Below are 26,271 nucleotides of genomic sequence, written 5' to 3' on the forward strand. Positions count from 1 at the left end.
CTGGGTGGGTTCAGGTATAAAGAAGCAAAAGACAGACACTGACCAGTGAGTGAATCTAAGAGTCCCGACCTTTCAATGTGACTATCAAATGATAATAAGTCAATATGCTCACATACGGGCTTACACGGGTGTGTTTGGTAACACCAGTCAGTCCCTGAAGGCTAGCTATGTTAATACTTATACTGAGGCTTTGAGACTTCAAAGTCAGTAAGAAGGTCTTTGAAGGTAAAAAAAAAAAAAAAAAAAAAAAAATCAGCTTGTTGGAATGTCTGGCAGAGTCCTCTAGTATTTGCCACAGAGTAAAAATCTGAGGGGGAGAGACCAGAGATGGTATCTTTGAAAGTCCCAGGACATTCTCTGAATCTGAGTTGGAAACTGGGCTCAGTATTAGTTCTAGGTGTTTCTGAAGTCTTGTCACTGTGTAAAAAAAAAAAAAAAAAAAAAAAAAAAAAAAAAAAAAAAAAAAAAGTAGAAGGTCAAGAGCACAAGGCCGTCACTTCAGTCCTTGCTTCAGTTTTCCGAAGCAGGCAGGTGTGTTTCCACAGCTCTTTCTTTTTGTTGTGACGTCAGATCAGCATTCCAGAACTTCTTAGGAGAAGTCTTAAGGCCCTTGAGAAAAAGTTATTTAAAAAACGTCACTGCAGGACGCTAGCGTCACTGAGTATTAGCGTACTTGGAAGTGGGGAAGAACTAGATTTTCCGAGTTTAAAGATGATTTAGTCCTTACGTAGAAGTGGGGCCCCAGGCGTCAGCCCTTGGCCTGCCAGCCCTGGGACACCCCACGAGGCAGGAAAGAGTGGTGGGGGGTCCGGAGACGGAAAACAGCCAGGGAGCACAAGGACACCAATGCGTGTTCACCTGGCGCAAGGCGTAAAGGCCACAGGACGCACACCGGACAGGGGTAGGGAGGGACAGCCTGGGAAGTCTAGGAGAAGGAGGGGCGGGTGACAAGTCCCCGCCTCCGAACCCTCCCAAGGTCCCGCCCCGCCGCGATTATAGCCGATGACTCAGGGCGGAGCTCCGCATCCAACCCACGGCGGCCGCCAAGTTCTCTGGATGGGACCAGAAGTTTCTAGCCGGCCAGTTGCTGCCTTCTCTTTATCTCCTCCTTCCCCTTTGGCAGCTAGGAGGCTATTTCCAGACACTTCCACCCCTCTTCGGACACGTCATCCAGTCCTTTAATTCATAAAGGTGCCCGGCGCCGGCCTCCCGGACATATCGGCTACACAGAAGTGCCGGCACTCCACGACCTCGTGACCCGCGCCCAAGCTCTGCGTCCCGGGCGGACCCTAACCCAGCATGAGCGCCGCCACCCAGTCGCCCGTGATGCAGATGGCGTCCGGCAACGGAGCCAGCGACCGAGACCCCCTACCCCCGGGCTGGGAGATCAAGATCGACCCGCAGACCGGCTGGCCCTTCTTCGTGGACCACAACAGCCGCACCACCACGTGGAACGACCCGCGTGTGCCCCCCGAGGGCCCAAAGGTGAGTGGAGCTAGCCGTCCCACCTCGACGGTGAAGGGGCCTGGTCGAGCCAGGGCTACTCGTGTCACCCCACCCCTCACCCTGCTGCGCCAGGAGAGTCCCTAACCGTATCCGCCCCGATCGGGCGTCGGGCCGCGGAGAGCTTCAGGCGGGGTGGCCTTGGAGGGAAGCCAGCGAGGTGCGACCCGCGTGGTGACATCGGGTGGTTTTCCACAGCCGCTTGCGAAGGGCAGTGGTGGCCTGAGCTGCCGTGCGCCGCGTCCCAGGGAAGGGCGACCGGCCTGATGAGCGGCTGAGGCCCTGGCCAGGCCCAGCCGCCACCTTTCAGTCCCGCGCGTCCTGTGCTGAGACCCTGGGCTCCCTCTGGTGCTGGTGGCGCGTGGCCAGGTTTGCGAGGCTGTTGAGTGGAGTCTTTCTGTGAGGATTTCACCTTCAAGTTCAGAACTTAGTTGAGGGTTATCTCGACTTTACTGGATCTTAGGCATAGAGTGACTCAGAAGGCTCGAGTAAATAAGTTATTTTCCCCCCATTAAACTTATTATTACTGGTCGAAACTGCTTTCAGTTAGAGGGAAATCTGATACTACTACTCTTTTTTTTTTTTTTTGGATACTCTTTCTGACAGTTTCAGAACTGGAGATCAGACATTGTATCGCCATACTTAGCCATTGCCTTAAGACGTTGCTTCACACTGGGGAGAAAGAGAATGTCTTTTTAATGGGGTGATTCCTTGTTATTGTCCTTTTCAAATACTGGAGATTTGTTACCAGAAACAGCTGAGGAGCCTTGTGAACAGCAGGTGTATGCCTCATTTACATTACATATATGTGTGTGTGTGTATATATATATATATATATATACACACACACACACACACACACATTCAGGCCTGTGTACTTCGCAAGGCAATTTGAAAATATAAATTTGGGCCCGGCAGTGGTGGCGAACGCCTTTAATCCCATAATCCCAACACTTAGGAGGCAGAGGCCGGTGGATTTCTGAGTTCGAGGTCAGCCTGGTCTACAGAGTGAGTTCCAGGACAGCCAGGGATACACACAGAGAAACTCTGTCTCAAAAAAAACAAACAAACAAAACAAAACAAAAAAAAAAAAGGAAAAGAAAGAAAAAAGAAAGAAAGAAAATACAAATTTGGAATGAAGCCTGCCTGGCCTGATTCAGACCTATCATCCCAGCACCTGGGAGGCTGAGGCAAGAGGATCTTGAGTTCAAGTCTAGCATGGGCTGTATAACCAGAGTATCTCAAAAGTTAAGTAATTAAGTTTGGAATGAAACTAGCCTGTGTTGCAAAATAAGACCTTGGGTTTTTTAAAAAAAATCAATTAAATTTTGAATGAAGAGCTTAAAAATACAAATTTAGGTTGGATTTTTGTTTGTTTTGTTTTTCGAGACAGGGCTTCTCTGTGTGGTGTTGGATGGCCTGGAACTCACAGAGATCCTCCTGCCTCTGCTTTCTGAGGCATGAGCTACCTACCACCACCTGGCCTGGTAGGGTCTTTGAAAATCTAATTAACATAAGTCATATTTAGCATAATGTTCAATAATAATTTATATAAATTTGGTCTTTTCAAAATGAAAGGTTTGGTAAAGTAAATACACTTTAAAATAGGACTCTAGCCGGGTGGTGGTGGCGCACGCCTTTAAGCCCAGCACTTGGCAGGCAGAGGCAGTTGGATTTCTGAGTTCAAGGCCAGCCAGGGCTACTCAGGGAAACCCTGTCTGGAAAAACCAAATAAAAAAAAAAATGGATTCTAACTTGGTTCTGACCTGGTGGTATACAGCTTTAATCCCAGCACTGGGAGGCAGAGGCAGATGGATTTCTGAGTTCAACGCCAGCTTGGTCTACAAAGAAATGCTGCCTCAAACAAACAAAACAACCAGAAGAAATACTCCAACTTATTGCTTTCCGGAAAAAATAAAAGCAGTAAAGAGTTTATATATTGTTTGGTATTTTCAGATACTCACCCAATTAAAAATGCTTTATAAATCATTAACTTAGAAAATTCTAGGCCGGGCAGTGGTGGTGCACGCCTTTAATCCCAGCACTTGGGAGGCAGAGGCAAGTGGATTTCTGAGTTCGAGGCCAGCCTGGTCTCCAGATTGAGTTCCAGGACAACCAGGGCTACACAGAGAAACCCTGTCTCAAAACGCCCCTCCCCCGCAAAAAAAAAAAAAGAAAGAAAGAAAGAAAAAAGAAAATTCTAGTTTTGCTTTTATGTGTATGGTGCTAGGGATTAAACCCAGGGCCTTGAGAACTTCAGGCAAACATTTTCCTTATAACTATTGCTACAACTTTTAGTATCCAGCAGTGAGCCACATACTTGGCAGTTTATATTTACAGGGAATTAATTGTATATTTATTTCTGGAAATTATTACTATAAGAGGCTGTAATTTGGGGTGGACAAAATTGCATGTATTTGTGTGTGTGTGTGTGTGTGTGTGTGTGTGTGTCTATTTCATCCATTATTGGGTAAAAGATTCTCTTTTGAAACTAGCTGTCTTCAGACTGGATAGGGAATAGAAGCCATATAGTCTGGTATATTTTGAGGCCTCCTTCCTGTGGCGACAGGCGCAGTCTCAGCTCTCTGGCACTCTTGATTGCGAGTGAAGACCAAGTTTGAGCATATACATGCTGGTACTTAGTCAACGTGTTGGGATTTGCCTTAGCGACTAGGTCGATACTAGCTAGACGAGGTTTTCGTAAATCTGTTCGAGATAAAAAACAAAAGGAATTAACACTGCTTTTATTAAACAAAGTAAAATATATTAAATCAGATGTCTTGGGCTTGAAAAAAATTGAAAATTTCACCATTATAGTTTTAAACTTGAAAGGTCCTTTACAGTGTCCCCATTCCTTCTGCGTAAGGAGATGCAGAGAATTCAAGTGTTTCTGAAGGTCACCCATCTAGCACCAATAGCCGAGAGAGAGAGGGTCAAGTGGACTGACTAGTTAGAAGAGGCCGTGTCTGTTCAGAAGTCAGCAGTGGCTTGAATTTTTATGAAACTGAAGCATGCTGACCTCTGTGCTGTTCGAGCCTGGATTTTGATGGTAGATTGTGACTAACTCAGGAGAAGGGTTTCCTTTACCAGATTAATTACTTGAGAGAGACTTGCCAGCTTGGTACCAAAGCACAAATAGAAAATGAGCATTTCAGTGGAGGAATCAAATCCCTCAAGCTGTTGCTTGCTTTGAGCCTGACCTTCACTGCTTTTAAGTCCACGCTTTGGTTGTCACAGGACATCCATGTGACTGCGGGCCACCAACTGGGAAGACCTTTAATATTTGTTTTGTTTTTTTGGGGGGGGAACAGGGTTTCTCTGTGTAGTCCTGGCTATCCTGGAACTCACTCTGTAGACCAGGCTGGCCTCAAACTCAGAGATCCACCTGCCTCTGCCTCCCAAGTGCTGGGATTAAAGGCCGCTGTCACCACTACCTGGCAACCTTTAATACTTTACATTAGTCTTGCCAGGCAGTGATGGTGCATGCCTTTAATCCCAGCACTTGGGAGGCAGAGGCAGGCGGATTTCTGAGTTCAAGGCTAGCCTGGTCTACAGAGTGAGTTCCAGGACAGCCAGGGCTACTCAGAGAAACCCTGTCTCGAAAATCAAAACAAAACAAAAAAAGAAATAGTAGTATTTGTTTTTATGTCTATGTACGCCCTTGTGTACCTGTGCCCTTAGGGCCCAAAAGAGTGTTAGTTAGATTCCCTGGAGCTGATTGTGAGTCAACTTGAATGTTGGGATTCGAACTCTCTCAGGTCCTTTTGGAGAACAGCTCCTAAATGCTAAGCCATCTCTCTAGCCCCTGAAATAGGTTTTTTGAAGCATAAAGAGAAAGCCTCTGCCTCTAAAACAAAGGCCTGTCTGGGAGGAGCTAAGAGACCCTCAGAATATCCCCCCCTTGCCTAGGAGAATGCTGTCAGTCAATGAAGAGCCCTTTGCTGACTTGGGGAGTCTGAGAAAAAAGCACCTGGATGTTTACAGTCAGAGCTGATAGAGATAAGTCCTTCTCTGAAAGAAGGAAATCGCCAGCCCCTTGTGTTGTATTCAGTCCGAAACTCTCGGAGTTGACTTTAGTTTTCTGTCATGTGGTTATAACAAATCTCCTACCGCTGCTTTTATAGTAAACCAGTGACCCTCGGTGTCCCTTAGCCTGTTCCAGCTGGAGGCAGTGATGTCCTCAAGCAGACACCTCTGTAAGCAGTCACTCTATGCCTCCATCTTACTTTTTCTCCACACTTGGCCTTTCTACCAGCCAGGGAGGTCCACACCAGCTAAGATGCCTTCTGTAGAGAGGTTAGTGTTCACTTCAGAGTCTGGAGTTGAATGAGCCCTTGCAGGCCCTCCCCAGCATCTCTCCCATGAATAAACTGAGGCCAGGTACTCTGGAGTGCTGGTCCCTTGCTAAGCAGGCCGTCTTGGAGCAGGGCTCTTCACCTCTGTGAATCTGGGGACTTACCATCCTGGCAGTCTCCTTTTTTTGTTTGTTTGTTTGTTTGTTTCAAGACAGGGTTTCTCTGTATAGCCCTGGCTGTCCTGGAACTCACTCTGTAGACCAGGCTGGCCTCAAACTCAGAAATCTGCCTGCCTCTGCCTCCTGAGTGCTGGGATTAAAGGCGTGTGCCACCACTGCCCGGCTGGGGTTTTGGTTTTAATTCAGTTCAATTTTGTGTCTATGTGGCAGAGCATGTATGTAGAGGTGAAAGAGTCATAACGTGTATGTTGAGGTGAAAGGACAGCTTGGCGGGAGTGTCTACCGTGTGGATTTTCGGGCGGAATTCAGCCCTCAGGAGTGGTGTTAGTTGAATGCCCTCCATGGGAACATTTTTAGAATATACACTGAAGGGCTGGAAAGACAGCTCAGCAGTTAAGTACACTTGCTGCTCTTGTAAGGGACCTGGGCTCACTTCCCACCACCCGCCACATCAGCTGGCTCACTCCAGTTCCAGGGAACCTGATGCACAGACACATGTAGATACTCCCACATAAAAGAAACATAATAAACCTCTGAGCCTGGCGGTGGTGGCACACACCTTTAATCCCAGCACTTGGGAGGCAGAGGCAGGTGGATTTCTGAGTTCAAGGCCAGCTTGGTCTACAGAGTTAGTTCCAGGACAGCCAGGGCTATACAGAGAAACCCTGTCACGAAAAAACATAAACAAACAAACAAACAAACAAACCTTTGTGGTTACTTGACCCATTCTGTTCCCACCTCCTGTTGAATTGTCCAGAAGGGGACCCAGAAATGTGGAAGTTCAGAGGGCTTTCTGGTGATTTTGGTTCTGCCATACTGACCTTGAAAGCCACAGTGGCCCCCGATCTCATTCGGCACAGAGGGGGCCTCCTGTTTCACCTCTGGCCTGCCAACATTCTCACGGTGCCTGGCTGCTGGAGGTGACCCAGGCCTAGGGAGCCTAGTTACACTGTGCACTGTGCACAGTGTAGGGCAGTGTGAGGAGATTGCGTTCCACCCCAGGCCTTTGCCTCCCTTCTGTCTTCCAGCATCTCACAACCACTTTGTTCTTAATTCTGTGAGGAGACCGGTCCTTTCACAGAAAATTGGAGATGTTTTTGAGTTATGATTGGAGTGGAAAGGCTCATTTATTCTGCTTCAGGCTCAGCAGAGCTTCCTGTTATCTCTCAAAAGATTAGGTCATTTTGCTCTTTCTACATCGATCAGCAGCCCCTGCGCCTCTTAGCAGAGTCAGGAAATGAGCGGCTCTCTCCCCTCCTCGCCTTTCCAGCCAGCTGCAATCAGGTCTGGAAAGCGGTTTGGTGGGAGAGGATCAGGAGCCCAGCCACGTGCCTCAGAAGGCTGTTCATCCAAGACCTTCATTTTTCCCTCTGAGGAACAGCCTGTGTGTTGGCTTGCACAAGAACTCACTGCACCTCCCGGGACACAATGTGTCCCCCATTTTGTGAAGTAGATTTGCCCTTTATGAGGGTGGACTGTGCACACTGGAGAACTGTGGCTGTGTTTGACGTTAGCCAGGACGGGGAAAGCTTAAAATGTTGGATGCTGTCAGAGCTGGTGGTGAGTCAGAAAGCTTCATACCAGCCGTGAGGCTTGATTAGCACTGTCCCTGTTTCTGGAATGGCACATGGTTTCCTTATATAAACCACTCTACATGTTTATTACTGTTTATCGACGTTAAAAAAAATTTTTTTTTGTTCTGATATCTTCCATCCAAAATAGGAAACCATACATGATCCAAACCTGCTCTCTTTTTTTTTTTCTTCATGTTTTAATTTGGTCATAAACATAGGAGAGGCCTTAGGTAAAAGAGCTGGGAGCTAAACAGGTCTGGCTTCTCAAGAGCCTTGGAGACTCTAGTATTGGCAGACACTGAGTATCCTTGTAGCCTGACTATGCTGTTCTCCAGCCCCACCCCAGCTCCTTGCTTTGCACATAAATCCACTGCTGCCTCAGACCTGAGGGACTCTTTCCTAGCCAGGCATCAGATCTCTGCACTCTGCACGTACAGAGGCTCAATTCTGCCCATCATCTAGCACACCCGACTTTTTTTTTTGATAGCCAATATTACAAAGGCCTCCCTTATTTCTATGACAAATATTTTTGGGGGCTTTGATAGTTTTGGGGGAAGCCAGACAGTACAATATGTATGCGAGTGTGTGTGTGTGTGTGTGTGTGTGTTTAAAAAACCTTGTCTCTTTAAATACTCCAGATAGCTGTCAGAGGTAGAAACTATTTCATGATGCAGAGAGATGTACCTGGCCTGTGGCTCCACAGAAAGGCCGGCCTGGCGTTCTGCTCCTGGTCCTGGTAGAAGTGTCAGACATATTTACTTGCCTCATCTCTCTCAGACCAAAAGCAGTGTTCCTCTGTTCTAGACAGACACTGCTCTAGCTTGGATCACTTGCTCTGCCCTGTTGGCTCACACCCCACTTGAGCCGTTCAGGTAACTGCCTGTCTCTTCTCAGCAGGCTCTGTGCCTAGCAGAATCTGTAGGCACAGGACAAGGTCTCAATGGAGTGTAAACACAAAAAGGGTCTTTAGAAGCTCTTCCGCAATCCCAGATGTCCCCAAGGGCTTGTCCTGTTAGTCACTTTCTGAGTGGCCTTTTCTGTACAGAGGTCAGTGCTGACTCCGAGTCCATTCTTACAGCTCTGGAGAGGTTGTTTTGTCCCCATCCGTGACACAGCATCTTCATCATCAGGTCTGTAGGAGGGGGCTGGGAGCCAGCAGCAGCCAGACACTGCAGATCCGGAGCTGAGCAGACAGCATCCGTGCGTGGCCCTGGCAAGTCTAATTATTTTTCTCTTGTGGCTGGCAGTCAGATCAGACACCCTACATACAGAAATTCGTTACTGTCTATCCAGAACCACCGAGAATCACAGATTTCTACCTGTCTGCCTCAGAGGGAGCCTGTAGACCCCATTAGTTTTCCTGCATAGGGCTGGGTCCTTTGAACTAAGGCTTCCTACTGAAAATTCCTTAGCATTTTCTTGAAAAGCAGCCCTCCCTACACCAGAGGAACTTCATCAGTATTCGTCAAAGTAGTAGTGTGTGTGTGGGGGGGTCCCCCCTCGGTTATTTAGGAAAATTTTTTCTTGGTCACTGAATAAGTAAGGAATGGATAGTTTTGAAAATGCAGATAGTGGGAGAATTGGAAGGCAGCTGAGTGTGGCAGTCACTGGGGGATGGGTTATTAGGTTTCCAGATTGGGTTGTTAGGCTGGTCTTATCCAAGCAAGGCCCCCTCATCTGAGGTGTAGCTAGAATGTCTCCATAGCACCCCTGTGCCTGGTGATGGTGAAGTCTTCAAGCCAGGGTGACTCAGAATGGAGCCAGAAGTCTTTGCTGGCTGGTCCTTCCTTGGCTGGGCCAATGACTCAGCACCGAGCTGTCGCTCCCTTGACTTGGAGCACATCCAAACTGAATGTTTCAGGTCTGAGCCTCAGCCCAGGAAGAGACACATGCTGTTTCTCTTGCTTTTTTTCCTGGGGAAGATGAAGGGTTTGAAGGGGTCACACACAAATGTCAACCCCCCTGGTTCCCAGGAGTGGCAGGCAAATGTTAGGGAAAGAGTAGTAGTTACCTGACAGACCTGGGTGGTGGAGATCTTGAGCAAACTGCATGCCCTCCATTGGTGTGTTTCTTCTGTAAGTGGGCAGCACGAGTACTACCTTTGCAGGGGTGAGAGAATCAAGAGAGACAGTGGGTGGAGAGTGCTTCTTTCAAAGCTTGACCTAGAGATGTTTACTATGAAGTGGGAAGGTCTTTGTAGATAGGCATCCAGCTGACCGTCCCACATAGCACACCTGGCCATGCGTGCGTCAGACCACAGACTGGCTTGAAGTCCTGCCTCTGACAAGCTTGTCCCAAACTTAGCCGAATCTCCCTTGGTGTCCAGATAGCACTCGTAACCCTGACCTAGACTTCCTGTGCCCCTGTGAGGGTTGTACTCAGGTCCACGGTAGCTTGGAACACAGTAGAGGATCAGGTGAAGGCTTCTGGACTTTCTGGAGCCTCCATCGGGCCTCTTTGCTTAATGGGTAGGCTTGTTTGTTGATTTATACCAGGGACAGACAGGAGGGGACACACCAGTGTGTGGCATGGGACTATTCATTATTCAGCCCTCGTGCCTTCAGAAGAGGTTGTCTCTGCATTCCTGCGAGCATGGCCAGGCAGGAACCAGGACCCCAGATGATGGCTGGGGGAGGAGGGGGCTGCTGAGAGTGCCAGGCTCAGAAGAGGCTAAAGGCTCTGTCTGTGACAGAGACCATTGTGTTTTCTTTTTGTCTGGAACAAGACCATGGGAAGGCTGTGGAAATGTTCCAGACACAAGGAGGGGCCGTTATTGATCGCTTTAAATTTAGTTTGCTTCCCAGAGTGGAGATCCAGGTACTTTTCCATCGGCATTGATTAAAGCAAGTGGTTTTCTTTTCCTTTTTCTTCCCCCTAACAGGAAGTAAGTACTTGATGTTTTTTCTCTGAAGCTGTGAGTTTAGGAGCCAAATGTCCCTTGATTGGGCTTCTCCACACAGCTGTGCCCCAGCTTCCCCTGTGACTTGAGGTCCATCCCATTCCTATGTCTGTCAGATGGAATACCAGGGGAGGGTTCCAGGGTTGGGACAGTGAAGAGGCTGAGGCAGGCAGGGGTCCCCAGCACTCTCTCCAGCAGCTGCTAGTATTTATCCTTGTCCTAGGAGCATGTGAGGGCTCTGAGTAAGGATGCTGAGGGGATGCCAGCAGATGCTCTGCTTCCAAGCCAACTTTCACTCATTTTCAGGATGTGTGAGGGAGCCCTGTTCCATGCATTTATGCGCTGTTTCCCAGCAGTGAGGTTTTCTGTGTGTAAGCTCTTCCCCGAAGAGGCTCACTGCCTCTTTGAAAGAAGAAGGTTCAGGGCTTAAGTTTTTAGGGTATTTAGTTGGCCCTGTTTACATCCCGGTTGGTTTTCAGCATAGACAGTGGCATTCTTGCTAACCAATCTCTAAAGACTGAGATAAAAGGGCTTCTAACTCTAACAGACTCATTACCAATCTGATAAGAGCTGCTGACAAACTGGGTTTTGGAATGCTAGGTAGGCCCAACCTCTTAGTCCATCAGTAACTCTGGAATGAAGGCACATGATGTGTAGGGCAGGGAGTAGCTCAGTATTTACAAAGACTTTCTCATGCCTTCTTTCCAAAGCAACCAGTTGAGGTAACTAGCACATGCCTAATTCCTAAGCTTGGGAGATAATAGGCAGGAAGATCATGAATTCAAGGTACATAGCAAGTTCAAGGGCAATCGCAACTATGTGAGAATCTATTTAAAACATAAAAAAACGAAAAAAAGTTAGAACCCCCTGGAAGGTAAAGAGATTTTATGTCTGGGAAACTGAGTCTGTTATAGCAAATTCTGTCAAGGCTGATGATGAGCTACAGGGAAGGTTGGGAGCCCAGTATGGCAGCATAGAATGGGCTCATGCCCATTCATTCCTGGTTTGTTGTTGTTTGCAAGACAGGGTTTCTTTGTGTAGCCCTGCCTGTCCTGGAACTCACTCTGTAGACTAGGCTGGCCTCAAACTCAGAAATCCGCCTGCTTCTGCCTCCCAAGTGCTGGGATTAAAGGCGTGCACCACCACCACCTGGCTCATTTCTGTTTATGTAGACACAGCTGCAAAGACAAGCACTACAGGTTTCATGTTCTAAAACACAGGGACATCTCTTTTATTAATCCTAGGATAAAGTGTTTCTATTTGAATAACTGGCATATTAGAGCAGGCCTCTAATCACTTGTGACTCATGGTGACCTGTGAGTCGAAGTTTTGTGTCCAGCACAGACCTACTGTCTTATTTTGTAAAAGATCTTTCACAGTTATTTTTGTTTTTAATTATATATGTGTTGTGAGTATACATTGGTGCATATGAGTCCACCCACTTGCAGAGGCCATAAGAGGGCATTGGATCCCGTGGAGCTGGAATTACAGGCTATGGTGTGACCTAGATGTGGATGCTGGGAACTGGACCCTGGTCCTCTGCAGTAGCAGTACGGACTCTTACTGCTGAGCCATCTCTTCAGCCCCATGACCTTTTTTTGACTTACCAAGAGTCCCAGAACAAAACCTGTCTCATTGGAGGTGCTGTGAGTGGACTTGAGTGGCATGTGGGTCTGGCTTCTTACTCCAGGTTTGCCCCAAGTCTCTTTTAAGCCCCCCAGAAGTAGTAGAGAGCCAGTGTAACAAGTCAGGAGGAACTAGGAATCATTTTGAGCTTGATTGTGGGATTGCATAGCTGGTAAGTAACACATTGATTAGGAGTCATGGCCGGGCGGTGGCGTGCACAGCTTTAATCCCAGCACTTGGAAAGCAGAGGCAGGCAGATTTCTGAGTTCGAGGCCAGCCTGGTCTACAGAGAGTTCCAGGACAGCCAGGACTACACAGAGAAACCCTGTCTTGAAACAAACAAAAAACAAAACAAAGAAGTCATTTATGTGGCCTCTTGGACCAAACAAAGGCTGTGCTGGGTTATTGATGCTCAGGTGTCTGTGGAGGTGAAAGTGCTGTTCTATGGCCTCTGCCTGATGGAGGCGTGCCAAGCTGCTTCATTTCTGTCCAGCTCCTGACTCCACCAGGAGTTCCACAGTCTCTCTTTCAAGCCTCTGCCTCTCTCATTGGTGTTAGAAGTTTTGAAGTATTGTTAGTGAAACTCAACAGCTGACCTGGGTGAGAGCTCTTCTGGCCTAAAAACCCAGTTAATGGAATCCGTGTTCTACTTAAAACTCCAGGGCTCAAGTTGGAAGTGCTGATCATTGCCATTGCTGCTGTTACCATGGTAACGGGAGCTGTGGTTTGTAGGCATCAGGCCAGGTTTTGTTCTGTTTTGGTTTTTGTTTGTTTTTTCAAGCCCACTTGATTAAGAGCCAGGCTTATTAAGCCCATCATTCCCAGGGTTTGGAGGGCCAGCTACTCAGTGTTCAGGAAACCAGCTATGGTCTGGTCAAAGGCCAGCTGTTCATGTTGTCTGTGACAATGAGTGTGCCAGCTCGTGGCTTGCTGCACACCTTCCTAACAGGTGCCGAAGAGCTGTCTCCACCATGCTTCTAAGACAGGGCGGGGGTGGGGTTGAGCCTTGTCTTAATTTGGTATATAAAATTTTGGGGTACTTTGAGTTCCTGCAGTTTCTGACAAATTCAGGCATGCCCATGGTGATATGGCCATAGATGAATTCTAGCAATTTTCTGGTGCATACTTCTCAGTTCCTCTTCTTCATGCCAGCCCTCTAGACCCTCTCACCCCAGTCAAATAAGACATGCAGTGGGGGGGGGGGGTAGAACCTCCATTTTTATTTTTTCCTGGGTGTTCCATTGATCCTACAGTCTGAGAACCAATACTTTGTAGACTATCCCTGAGCCCATCCTTGAATTTTATAGCTAAGAAAGCAGGTGTCTAAGGAGGGTGTGTGGACTGCTCATGCAGCACATGGATGGGGCAAGAGGCAGGCCAAGTGCAGTTTTTCTGTCAGTAATTTTGCACTTATTGCAGACCTGCAGACAAGCAGCCTAGTACTCACGGAAAGCAGCCTATCTCCAGACTTTCTGTAATAATAATGTCTTGTGCCTGAAAGGGCACATTTTGGCTCACTTAGTATTGATTTTTCCCTCTAATTATTATTCTGGCTTTCTCATGGAGTTGTTTGGTGCCCCTAGATAGCCTCAGGATTTTAATGCAGTGTGCAAACACCAGTAAAATTAACACATTCATTTATCAGTTAATGTAGTCAGATAAGAAAGTCAGACCCTGAGGCTCTCATTTTCTAATTAGAATTTGTATGTCTTCCTGGCGTCCCTTGCCAAAGATAAGAATAACTAGCTTGATCTGCAGGGAGGTCACCAGGAAGAGGGGGAGATTTGCAGGCGTCTGCTTGGTCGCTGTTCCTCTGCCCGGTCCCTGTTGTGTGAGGTCACAAGCACCACCTCCCCCAACCCAGATAGAGGAGATTCCTAGGGTCCCCAGTTGCAGTCAGGGTGGCAGAGGCCGGGGGTCTTTCCTGAAAGATACTAGTATGACCAAGAAGCCTTTGGATGTGAACTTGAACTTGTGAATACTTCTGAGTGAACCAAAGAGATATGTTTAAATAGTATTCAAGAGGAATGACAAACATTATACATTTTCTTTTACTGTTTTGACATGTGTGTGTGGACTCCAAGACCAAAGAGGGCACTCCAATGCAGACCTTGCTATGACTGTAATTATTGTTGAAGTGGATGTATTATTGACCTGTCCTGTGAATTCAATTGGCTTTTCAAAATATTTTTTTTTTCCCAAACAAAGCCCAACAGAGAGATAAAGGGGAGCCTAGAACTTCTGGGACACGGTGCTCTCAGTGATGAAGGTTCTCCGTCAAATGGCATACGTAGATGATTAATTCACACAGGTCCAAGACTAGACTAGAAGGAAAAGCAGCCTCAGGCCAGGCTTACCTGGGTGGTCGTTTCTGCTTTGTAGCTAGTGCCACTCAGCCCCACCATTTCCAGTTGACTCTGAGCTGAAGCCCAACATCTTGGTAGCAGCTCCCACTCTGCTCTTGTCCTTTAAGCACAGAGGGCTTCCTGCCTCCTGCTCATTCCCATCTCTGCCCTCCATGCTCTCAGTCCTTACTGATCTCTGACTTCTCCCTACGAATCTTGAGGTGCCTCAGTTTCTCCTTTTCTTCCTCACCTTTCTTTCTTTTTGGTTCCTCCTATCCTTCTTCCATCTGTTCATAACCCTCTTCCTCCAGTTCTCATCTTCTGCGGTTTAGCATCTGCTTTTGCTTACCGTATGCCTTCCTCCGTGGACTCAGACCTACCACTTCTGGAAGGACTCGGGCTGTTTGTGGCCCCTCCTGTCTATGTCCCTGTGTGAGCTGGATAGGGCTTCCTCCCCCTTTCCCTTTGCTTTTTCAGCTAAGGTACAAAACACAAGTGAGCAACATAAGATACAAGGTCTTCAGTGTCCTTGATATACGGGCTGCCCTAGGAGAAGCCCCCACAATCAGGCCGGACTGTGAGAGGCCCAAAGCTGGTGGGCGGGTGAGCTATGACAGGGGTGGGCAGTAAGGGCCTGCAGAAGAGTGTAGCATTTGGCTGGGTGTGTTTATATACCCAGGAATATACACGACTCAGACACAGAGAATATTTTCATTAACTCAAGGCTCCTTCCATAGCCTTCCAAGCCACTTTCATAGATGACCATGCAGATTTCTGTCACCGGTTAGCTTCGTCCTTCTCTCTGGGTTCCTCTGTTGTTGCTTGGGAGTCTCTCGTGTCTCTTCAGAAAGAGAACTCTTTATTTGTTCCAGGCCTTCTGCCTATATCTCTTAATTGTGTCTTCTAAAACTTCCCCCAAGGGCTGCAGAGATGGATGGCTCAGGACTTATGACTACCTACTGCTTTTTGCAGAGGATCCATATTCAATTCCCAGCACCTATGTAGGGCAGCTTACAACTGCCTGTAACTCCAGCTAAATGGGATCTAATGCCCTCTTCAGGCCTCCCACATATTCAACATTTTTTTAAAAGCCAGGTGTGACAGTGCACACCTTTAATCCCAGTACTCGGGAGGCAAGACAATCAGATCTCTGAGTTCGAGGACAGCCAGGGCTACATGGAGAAACCTTGTCTCAAAAACAAAACAAAACAAAACAAAACAAAACCCCTGGCCGGGCGGTGGTGGCGCACGCCTTTAATCCCAGCACTTGGGAGGCAGAGACAGGTGGATTTCTGAGTTCGAGGCCAGCCTGGTCTCGAAAAAACAAAAACAAACAAACAAACAAAACCCTCAGGCCTGGAGAGATGGCTCTGCAGTTAAGAACACTGGATGCTCTTTCAGAGAGTAGTAGTTAATTCCTAGCACCCACATGGTGATCCCTGAGGATCCAGTACTTTCTTTTGGCCTCTGAGAATACTATGTACATATGGACCACATTTATGCAGGAAGTATAAACTCTAAAACACCTTTTAAAATTAAAAAAAAAAAATCAGAAAGTTGGGCTTGGAGTTGCACCTGTAATCCTGTACCCTGACAGCTCAAACAAGATCAGAAATTTGAGGTCAGCCTGGGCTACATATGAGGCCCTGTCACAAGTAGCCTTACCATAGTTCTGTAGGGTGCTTGTGGCCTGCTTTGTTTTACAGAAAAGGAAATGAAGGCTTGCAGGGGTAAGGGATTTATCCATGCCCACTGTTAATTAATGGTGGTAGAACTGAGCTTGGATCCTGGCTAGCCTCCCCTGTGGGACAGTCCTCCCTTGTACCTCAGCTTCCCCTGCTTTTCAGGTATTTCCTGATTGTTCCGTGCATTGATGTGTCTAGTTTTTGAACAGGGGCTCATGTAGTCCAGGCTGTCCTCAAACTCAGTATGTAGCTGGAGATGACCTTGAACTTGTGATCCTCCTGCTTCTACCTCCTAAGTGCTGGGGTTGTGTATATACACCACTGTGCCTGGTTTCATAGGATAATTGGAGTTGAACTCGGGGTTTCCTTGCATGCTACCAAGTGAGCTACATCCCCAGTCCTTTAACTAGTCTTATAAATTCCTTATTCGATCATATCTTGTTGCTTTGACTCCTGGAGCCTATCTGAGTAGTAGCTTGATGGTCACCAGAAGTTGTAGGTGAGGCTAGCTCAGGCCTTCTAGGTGCCTGGCTCTGAGGATTGGGAATTCGTTCATGCCAGAACAAACAGTAAACTCCAGGCAGTCCACAAAAAAAGCATTCGACAGGACTATGCAAAATCAACTGGAAAGAAAGGTCCTGTCCCCAAGAGTAGACCCATTGCCTAGAAAATATGTTAGGACAGGATTCTTTGTTGTCTCTTGTCAGTTCCCTATGCTGTATGCCTCATGGCAAGAACTGGGCTCTTTCCTCTGTGTGAGGCTGGATCTACTCCCAGCTCTTAGGTGACCTGAGAGTTAAGCAAGCTAAAATAACGCTGGTATCCCAAGCACGTGGGTATTCTAATCTGAGAGTTCCAAGTGCCTGTCTGACCCTCTCCCCAAGGACACAGTGACACCCTTGCCTTTTCTGTATTTTGGAGGCCCTCCAGGGGCAAGGTCTCAGCAGGAGAGAGGTAGCACATGAGCCTGAAAGAGGTGCATTCCAGGGCCAGCCACCTGGTGTCCAGACCTATACAGAAATAGAAAACTTGCAGAATTAATGGTCTTTTCACTCAAAATGCAAACCAACCCTCAGGGCCTGTCCTCAGCCTTTGCCCAGTTCTGCAACTGTAGAAATTAACGCCCTGGGCTCACAGATTCCCAGCTTTTGACATTTGTTTGCCATTTGGGGAGCTACCTCACTGAAGAAGCCTTATTCCCCCAAGCCCCAAGCTAGTGGGATGTGTACAAGCGACACAGACAGGTCCCTTGTCTGTGGAAGGACTCTCCTGTTCAGGAGACAGTGGGAGGCGGAGTTACACAGCCTCTGGTTGGAGAGATATGTCATTGCCCAGTAAGTGGCTGACCAGCCTCAGTGTCTGAAATAAGATCTGCCCAGAGGTACATCTGGAACTTGGCCTTCTCAAGGGTCCCAAAATAGCCAGGCCTCCAAAGGAACGACTTCATGGGAGGACACAAGAAGGACCCCCCCACTGCTCTTGGCCCAGACAGAGTTTATTGTATAAAGGTTCTATGGTGCTTCCTTAAAGTATGTCAAGGAAAAGTTTATTGGGACCCCTGAGACAGACCACTGCTGCTTGTATAGGGTGAGGTGAGCTCAGCTCCCTATTAAGCACAGACAAACACAGTGTGGGACAGGTGGATAGCATAGTATTCAAAGGGAAAACTGATCAAAGGCGAAGGGGGTTTGAACCAAACTGACCTAACAAGATTCTGACAAGCCAAGGGTGATAGACAGACATCTGTGGAGGACTGGAGGTGGACAGAGCTGGGATATCCACTATGGTGGTCTGGGAATAGGGGTTCTGGTTAGCTTGATTTATCTGATCTTTTGCAATAGCTGGATTTTACAAGGAAGCACACAGATGGGCCTAGGAGAAAGTCCCGTAGCCTTGCTATAAAGTTTAGCCAGACGGAGACTCTTAGGAGTTGGCCTTGTAATGCTGCACGTGATCCCCGGGTTTTGTTCTCTTCTTGCACCACTTCTGCATCCCAGTGCATCTCCCTTTCCTACAGCTTGTTCTAAAAATAGTTCCAAGGAGCTAGCTCCTGAAACACACACACATCACACAGAACACACACATACCACATACACAGCACATACAACATACAGAACAGAGCACACACAGCACATGCACACAGCACACACAACACAAAATAGCACAGACAACACACACAGCACATACACAACACGTGCACAGCACACACACAAAGCACACACAGCACATGCTTACATGCTTTTCCAGAAAGATTTTCAAAGTTACGTTCTGTGTTGATCAAATACAAGCTGTGCAGATGAGAAATATTGGCAGCTGAGAACTTTGCTGCTGCAGTTTAGTAACTGGAGTTGAGTCTTCTGGGATCACCTGGCTTCACCCTCTGAAGGCGCTCAGGGGTACTTTGCCTCTGTCTGCTGTCTACACTGCTGTCACCCAGGGAAAAAACCTGTCTTACCACTGTGGGAAACATCTCTCTTGTACTTCAAACTGATACTTCTTGGCATGCCTCTAGACAGGTTTTATTATATAGCCCTTACCAGCCTGGAACTCACTTTGTAGGCCAGAATGGCCTCAGAATCACGGAAACCTGCCCGCTTCTACCTCTCAGGTCCTGGGATTAAAGGCATGACCACCATCCCCAGACCCCCTAAAGTGTCACTCACACAGTAGACTGGGAATCTGGAGAAAGCAGAGCAGCAAAGTGGTCTGGCCCCCTATGCTCAGCCAGCCTGGCTGAAGTGTGAGGCCCAAGTCACTCAGGAAGATCAGAGCCCTTCAGCACCACCCTCCTTCTAAGGTGCCTCTCTGCCGCTTTTCTAACCAGTCTTTGTTTCTCCTTTATGTTAGGAAACTGCATCCTCTGCCAACGGCCCTTCCCATGATGGCTCCAGGCTGCTGCCCACTAGGGAAAGCCACCCCATATACCCCCAGCTCCGACCAGGCTACATTCCCATTCCTGTCCACCATGAAGGCTCTGAGAACCGGCAGCCACACCTTTTCCATGCCTACTCCCAGCCTGGGGTGCAGCGATTTCGAACTGAAGCAGCAGCAGCCGCTCCACAGAGGTCCCAGTCTCCTTTGCGTGGCGGAATGACAGAAGCCACCCAGACAGATAAACAGTGTGGACAGGTGCCGGCAGCTGCAGCAGCTCAGCCCCCAACTGCTCATGGACCTGAGGTAAGAAGAGACCCTGAGACCCAGTTCAGGCTGGGCCAGCAACCTACCTGGTAGTACACAGGGCTCGCAGCCTGCAGCCTCAGTGGTTCTCAGTGGAGAGGTGGTTGGCAGCCTCGCATTGTCCCTGTATCCTACACCTGTATTTTTCAGATGGCCAGAGATCACATGGCTTTTGCGGGGAGGGGGGGCTCAAGACAGGGTTTCTCTGTATAGCCCTGGCTGTCCTGGAACTTACTCTGTAGACCAGGCTGACCTCAAACTCAGAAATCCGCCTGCCTCTGCTTCCCAAGTGCTGGGATTAAAGGCATGCACCATCACTGCCTGGCTGGCTTATTTTTGTAGTAGAAGAATAGACACCAGCATGGTAACTCCATGATTGAAATGCATGGTGGTAGAGGCCTCACAGCTTAGAGCAACTGCCTGGCTTCCTACATCAGTGTTCCTATTCACACTGGGCTCTCTGCTTCAAAGAGAGCTCTGAGTTACTCTGTTTGGTCCTTTCGGATGGACATCAACCATTTGGACCTAAGCTGGAGATAAAATCAGGATGGCAGCTCTGTCTTCAGGGTGCATCACTAAAGGAAATCCAGCATTAGGTCAGAAAGGCAACAGCTTTAGACTGGAGCCCTGAAGTTCACCATTTTGAGGTTTGTTACTAGTGAAAGAGTATTGCTCATTCGGTTCTGAACTGTGGTTGTGGCCAACAGACCGGGTAGGGTTGCTAAGTAGTTATGCCTTCCTTTTCCGTCATCCTCTCTGCAGCTCATCCCCTGGGTCCATTGGCATTGTTCTTGAGGATGAGCCCCCATTTCCTGCATGCGTCAAAGTCCTGATTGTTTTTAACCTCTACTTGTGTTCACCTTCATCATCAGGGGTGAAAAACCATAGTTAAATGTGAGATCATGGAGGTCTCTCTTTTTCTTGGAGATGTTTTCTACTTCTGTAATGTTCCTCCAGTACAAGTCAAAACAACATCAGAGATCTTAGAAAATGTAAGCCAACAAGGCCTTTAGTGGCGAACCACCTGGAGAGCCATCTTGCCCACCTTCTAGATGACTAGAAGCTAGATTAGAACAGAAAGTGTGGCACCCAGACACAGGCAGCTCCCAGATGCCTCGCTGCATGCGCCAATAAGAGGTTAAGTGGAAATAAGGAGACATTCAATAACAACAAACACAGTGGTCCGCACCCTTCCTGTGCACGCTGCTGCCTGCCAACGCACAGGCACAGATGCAGCCAGTTAATCCTCAAAGCAACCCGTGAGGTGGGTAGGCAGGCTGTCCTTTTCCCATATTTCAGGCAAGGCGCAGAGAACCGTCGAGCTTCCAAGTATTTGAACCCCAACTCCTTTATTTCAGAGCTCTGGGAGCCTTGTGTGTGCTAGGCAGGTGCTCTCCCGGGGAACTATGTCCCCAGCCCTCTTGGTCTTCATGCTGTATTGTAAATGGAGTGGTGCTGAAGATTGAGGACAGGCTCTCAGACACACTGAGCACAGGAGGACAGACAGTCCTAATCCTCACATTTTGAAAATGTTTATAGCAGGAGGGCTTTGGGGAATGTGTTTTCCTGGCCAGGTGGTGTCTGCTGGATATTTGGAGTGCCAAAATGGCAGGGTCATTCACTCATGGCACTGTGCCTCTGCCCTTTGTCTCTTGCAGCGTTCTCAGTCTCCAGCTGCCTCTGACTGCTCATCCTCATCCTCCTCAGCCAGTCTGCCCTCCTCTGGCAGGAGCAGTCTGGGTAGCCATCAGCTCCCCAGGGGCTACATACCCATCCCCGTGATACATGAGCAGAACATTACCCGGCCAGCAGCCCAGACCTCCTTCCACCAAGCCCAGAAGACCCACTACCCAGCTCAGCAGAGTGAATACCAGCCCCAGCAACCTGTATACCACAAGATCCAGGGGGATGACTGGGAGCCTAGGCCGCTTCGGGCCGCATCTCCATTCAGGTCACCTGTCAGAGGTGCATCCAGCCGGGAAGGCTCGCCAGCCAGAAGCGGCACACCGGTTCACTGCCCATCACCCATCCGTGTGCACACAGTGGTTGACAGGCCTCAGGTATGGAGAGTCAGTGGTTGACAGAAATGCAGATGACTGAGGCAAGCTGAGAGGTTCTGCAGGTGCCCTAGGATTCCTCAAAGCTCAGCTTCGTCAGCATAGCACAAGTGGAGACAAGCAGAATTCTAGAAGTTGCTGGTCTTTGAAAATGCAGGGCAGGGACTGTTGAACCTGCCGTAGTCTCCATGGCTTTTCCATTGCAGCCACTCTGGGGGCAGAGGGGAGAGCCTGTGGTAAGGCTGTCTGTCACTCTCACCTCTATGACCACGTTCCTTAATGTGCACCATACCTTTCCTGGTCTCTCCCTGCCCCCTGCTCTCACTCCAACCACAATGTACATGATTTCTCTTTCTCTATTTCTATTCTACAAGGCATTCTCTTGATTCCTCTGGGCATTTGCTCAGGCTGGACCTGTTCTACAAAACCAGCATAGTCCCTCATCCCCTTGCCTTCCAAGGGGTTGGTCCACCTAGTCTCTTCCCCTAAAGGCAACTCCCTCCGTGCCTTGCATGAGTTCCTTAAGATTCAGTATGTGATTGTTCTGTGCAGATAGCCACATAGCCCTCTTATCTCTTAAACTCTGAGCCTGACCGCAGGGGACTTTGTCTGAGACATTCCCCCACCCCTGTTGCAGTAGGGCACTGTCTCTCACTTGAACCCAGTGCTTGCCAGCATAACTAGTCTATCTGGCCAGTTTGCTTTAGGGGATATCTTAATCTCTGCTTCTTGAGCGCTGGGATTACAGGTGGGCCACCACACCCACCCCAGGGTGCCCTGGGGACCCAAACTCTGGTCCTCATGTGTGTGCATCTGGGATTTGGCCTGCTGAGTCATCTCCCCTGCACTGTCTTTAGCTTTTTTATTTGGAAACAATTTCAACCTTTCTGAAAAGCTATAAGACTCACACAGAGAAGTCCCGTGTGCCTTTCACCAGAGTTCACTGTTTTGTTTTGCTTTGTTGAGACAGTTTCTCATACACCCCAGGCTGGCTCCAAAGTTGCTGCATGCCTGAAGATGACTTTGAACTTCTGCTTTTGTTTCCCTAGTGCTGGGGTTACAAGGTGTACCACTGGGTTGAGTTCATGTGGTGCTAGTATCAAAACCCAAGGCCTTTTACACACTACTCAAACACCAGCGATTGAGTTACATCTCTAGTTTCCCTTGCCACCCCTCCCAACCCCCCAATAATGTTTGCTGTTCTCATTTTCTATCACTTCTTTCTCTGTCATCTACTTACTTTAACTGCACGAGAATTACTTGCAAATATCATGGCCTTTTACTTTGGATACTTCAGCAAATATTTTCCCTAAGAAATACAACCATAGTTGAATGGCCAAATTCCGGAAATTTAATATTTTTCCAATAGCATATTATCCAGTTTGCCACCCACTTTCAAATTTCCTACCCAGCACTTTCCCATTTGGGGATCTGATCCAGGAGTGCACTGACTTTAAACGTCACTTCTCTTTAGTCTCCGGCAATGTCCCTCAGCCTCTCACTGTTTTCATGACCTTGACATTTCTGAAGAGCAGGGAACACCCTTTCCTAAATTTACCCTTATACAGTCTTCCATTGCTTTTAAAACCCATAGTGGGAGGATGAGGAGTGAGGGCTGATGCTGGGCAGAAAGCGTTTGTTGGAAATGGAGCATGCCACCCACTCAGGATCCATCCTTGGATTCTGTAATCCTAGGACAGGGCTGCCCCATGTCTCCTGTAGTTAGTGAGGGAGCATTTAATCCTAGCTCAACTTCTATTGACCTTGATCGTGCTAGCCTTTCTTCTACATCTTGTTCAAAATGTGAGAATTCTGCCAATTTCAGAGTATATCTATTCTAATTATACATTCTGGAACTGGGGAAATAACCACAGGCTGTGTTCGAGGAGCTACTGGACTTACTGAGTTGGATATCAGTCAAAACTCCATTAATCACCTGTCCTCCATAAGCCCCTACTTTAACTGGAGGGCCACAGTGTTTCTTGTGTTCTCCTGGGATCAGTGTCAATTCAGAGCCAGTATCCAATAGACCCCGGAAAGTCTGATTATTTCCTTTTCCCCAGTGTACAGTTACCTTTGTAAAAAGCCATGGGTCCCTCTGGGGAAGAAGTGGAGACTGTTTTTGACTCACTGTTTCTTTGGCAGAGGCAACTCTAAAGGCTTCCATTTAGCCTTTCCAACCATAATAGCCCTCAATCCACAGGTCAGGAAACCAAGGATTTAACTTATCTGAACACTAAAGTAGAATTAATACTTTTACTTAGGATGAAGCAGTACAACATTTCTCCCCAGTTGATGAAACTGGGGCATTGTAAGGGTTTTGGAGTCCGGGTTTTCATTTAGATGCTAGAAGAGCCCTATTTGGTTCCCTTTTGGAACATAGTTTATATTTTAAAATATGACCTTGACCTCCAGTCCCTGGAAGGGCTGTGTAGCCAGATGCCAGTGTAAGGCATCATATCACAGCATTGCATCAATATGCGGGGCCTGAATTCTTCCAGGGTTAACTATTTCAAGCATCTTGCTTATTTTCAAAAAACAAATAACAAACTGATCTGAGCAGAAACCACTAGGCTGTTAGAAGTCACCTTGAAAGGGCACCCAGGAGCTAAGACCTCATACAGCCAGACCCGAGGCAGCATTTCTGGCCCGGGGCTGAAATGGAGTCAGTCTGAAATTGCTGCAAGCAAACCCCACTGAGCAGCCAGCACGCTGTTTCATTTTTGAAAATTACAGTGGCTTACTTTTCCTTGCCTGTAAGACTGTCATCTCTCTACAGAAAACAAGCAGGTAGTGAGCCAATCACTGGAGGCTTAGCAGATAATTTGGTCACATTCATAATCAGCATCCAGTTTGCATTTCAGCTATTGGCTGCCCTTAAAAAGATCTCATTATGGACATAGAGAAATGGCTCAGCTCTTGATTAAGTTTGATTCCCAGTGCCTGTGTGGGTGCCTCACAGCTTCTTTGTAGCTTCAGTTCCAGGAGATCTGACTTCCAAGGACATATAACATACATATGTCATATAGATCAAATGTACATAAATAAAAGTAAAAATTTTTTAAATATTTTTATGAACCGTCATTTTCTAGGCTCTGTGGATAAAGAGCTTGCAAGCCTGACAACAGTATGAGTTCAGTTCCCGGAGCCCACGGAGAGGTGGAAGGATAGAACTCTACAAGCTGTCTTCTGAGGTCCACGTGTACACAGGGCACAAGTTCCTGCAAGCATGCAATTAAAAGAGTTATTTCCAGCTTTCTTGCATTTATTTCTTTTTATTGCTTTGCTTGCTAACAACTATGAATTATTGCTTTAGACAGTTAGTTATTAAAAGCTTGTGTCCTCTTTTCTCAACAGCCCATGACCCATCGAGAACCTCCACCTGTCACCCAACCCGAAAACAAACCAGAAAGTAAGCCAGGCCCAGCTGGGCCAGATCTCCCTCCTGGACACATACCCATTCAAGTGATCCGCAGGGAGGCAGACTCTAAGCCTGTATCCCAGAAGCAACCTCCTCCTGCTGAGAAAGTGGAAGTACAGGTCTCCTCCACCCCAATTCCTTGTCCTTCTCCCAGCCCCGCCCCTTCAGCTGTCCCTTCTTCCCCCAAGAATGTGGCTGCAGAACAGAAGGCAGCCCCCAGCCCTGCCCCTGCAGAAGCTGCAGCCCCCAAAGCGGGAGAAGCTGAAGCCCCCCCTAAGCATCCAGGGGTGCTGAAAGTGGAAGCCATCCTGGAGAAGGTGCAAGGGCTGGAGCAGGCTGTTGACAACTTCGAAGGCAAGAAGACTGATAAAAAATACCTGATGATAGAAGAGTATTTGACCAAAGAGCTGCTGGCCTTGGATTCCGTAGACCCTGAAGGACGAGCTGATGTGCGTCAGGCCCGGAGAGATGGCGTCAGGAAGGTTCAGACCATCTTGGAAAAACTCGAGCAGAAAGCAATCGATGTCCCCGGTCAAGTACAAGTCTATGAACTCCAGCCCAGCAGCCTTGAGTCCGAGCAGCCACTGCAGGAAATCATGGGTGCCGTGGTAGCTGAGAAGGATAAGAAAGGTCCTGAAGACAAAGATCCACAAACCGAAAGCCAACAGCAAGAAGCCAAAGCAGCCATACCTCCAAATCCCAGTAGCACAGCAACCTCAGCTGGCAACCCCGTGGCTCCCTAGTGTCCCCTGGGACTGTGCTGTAGAGACTTTTAAGTTGCATGCACTGCAAGACTCGCAGTCAGCTGGCTGTCATTATTCATAGCCGCTTGGTATGCAGTAACTTGGGGTGGAGGTAAGGCACTAACAAAGGGGGCTTTTCTTCCGTATTCTAGTCGGTATAAATAAACAAGTTGCCTGTTCCAGGAGTCTAACCCTAACCTCTCTGCTTGTCTGGGACCCTTTCTGTGCATGAGTACGATGATTTACCTGTGGCTCTGGACTAGCTTCCTGTTAGCTCTGGACTTGAAGGGCTTTTAGGTTTTGAGGGGTTACAGGAATAGGAAACACTTTTTTTTTTTTTGAGACGTGTTGTCATTTAGATGTGATAGCCTTCATCTCGTTACTGAAATATCTAACTTCAGCTAAAATGAGGTATGCAGGGAGCCATAGGAGTAGCTATATGTTGGAATGGCTTTAATGTTGTTACATTTGGGGGGATGGAAAATAAAGTAATTATATAACTCTCAAGATGGGTTTTTGTGGTTTCTAAAAGTTTGAAGAGTGGCAGATAGCATCAAGGTTGTTCCAGCAGGTGAAGTGAGAAACCCATATAAAAAGCTAGGCATAAATAGCAGGCCCACCAACGAGCTCAGTGAGAGTGCTCCTGTCTCCAACAATGAGATAGAGAGCAATCGAGGGCGATGGCCCATGTTGGCCTCTCGACCTCTTCACACAGATTTCTGCACACATGAAAATACAGCAAAAGATTGTCCCTGACTTTAGTCAGA

The 26,271-nt window shown here is 47.8% G+C and overlaps 1 protein-coding gene across 1 annotated transcript; it reads left to right on the forward strand.

The window, feature by feature from the left end:
* Positions 1–648: 648 nt before the first annotated feature.
* On the forward strand, positions 649–25,701 carry Bag3 (BAG cochaperone 3). The gene is made up of 4 exons (XM_031388490.1): positions 649–1,485; positions 18,954–19,283; positions 20,942–21,343; positions 24,698–25,701. Exons 1-4 carry the CDS (start codon positions 1,300–1,302, stop codon positions 25,502–25,504), a joined length of 1,725 nt encoding a protein of 574 aa, XP_031244350.1. The 5' UTR covers positions 649–1,299; the 3' UTR covers positions 25,505–25,701.
* The last annotated feature ends 570 nt before the right edge of the window (positions 25,702–26,271 follow it).

The sequence above is a fragment of the Mastomys coucha genome, unplaced genomic scaffold (assembly GCF_008632895.1).
Source record: "Mastomys coucha isolate ucsf_1 unplaced genomic scaffold, UCSF_Mcou_1 pScaffold21, whole genome shotgun sequence".
In the NCBI taxonomy this organism is placed as follows: Eukaryota; Metazoa; Chordata; class Mammalia; order Rodentia; family Muridae; genus Mastomys; species Mastomys coucha.

Excerpts from the sequence above, each read along its gene's own strand:
- Bag3 (XM_031388490.1), top strand. The coding sequence starts at position 1,300 with ATGAGCGCCGCCACCCAGTCGCCCGTGATGCAGATGGCGTCCGGCAAC. Across the intron at positions 1,486-18,953 it reads TGCCCCCCGAGGGCCCAAAG|GAAACTGCATCCTCTGCCAA; the intron begins GTGAGTGGAGCT and ends CCTTTATGTTAG. Across the intron at positions 19,284-20,941 it reads CAACTGCTCATGGACCTGAG|CGTTCTCAGTCTCCAGCTGC; the intron begins GTAAGAAGAGAC and ends TGTCTCTTGCAG.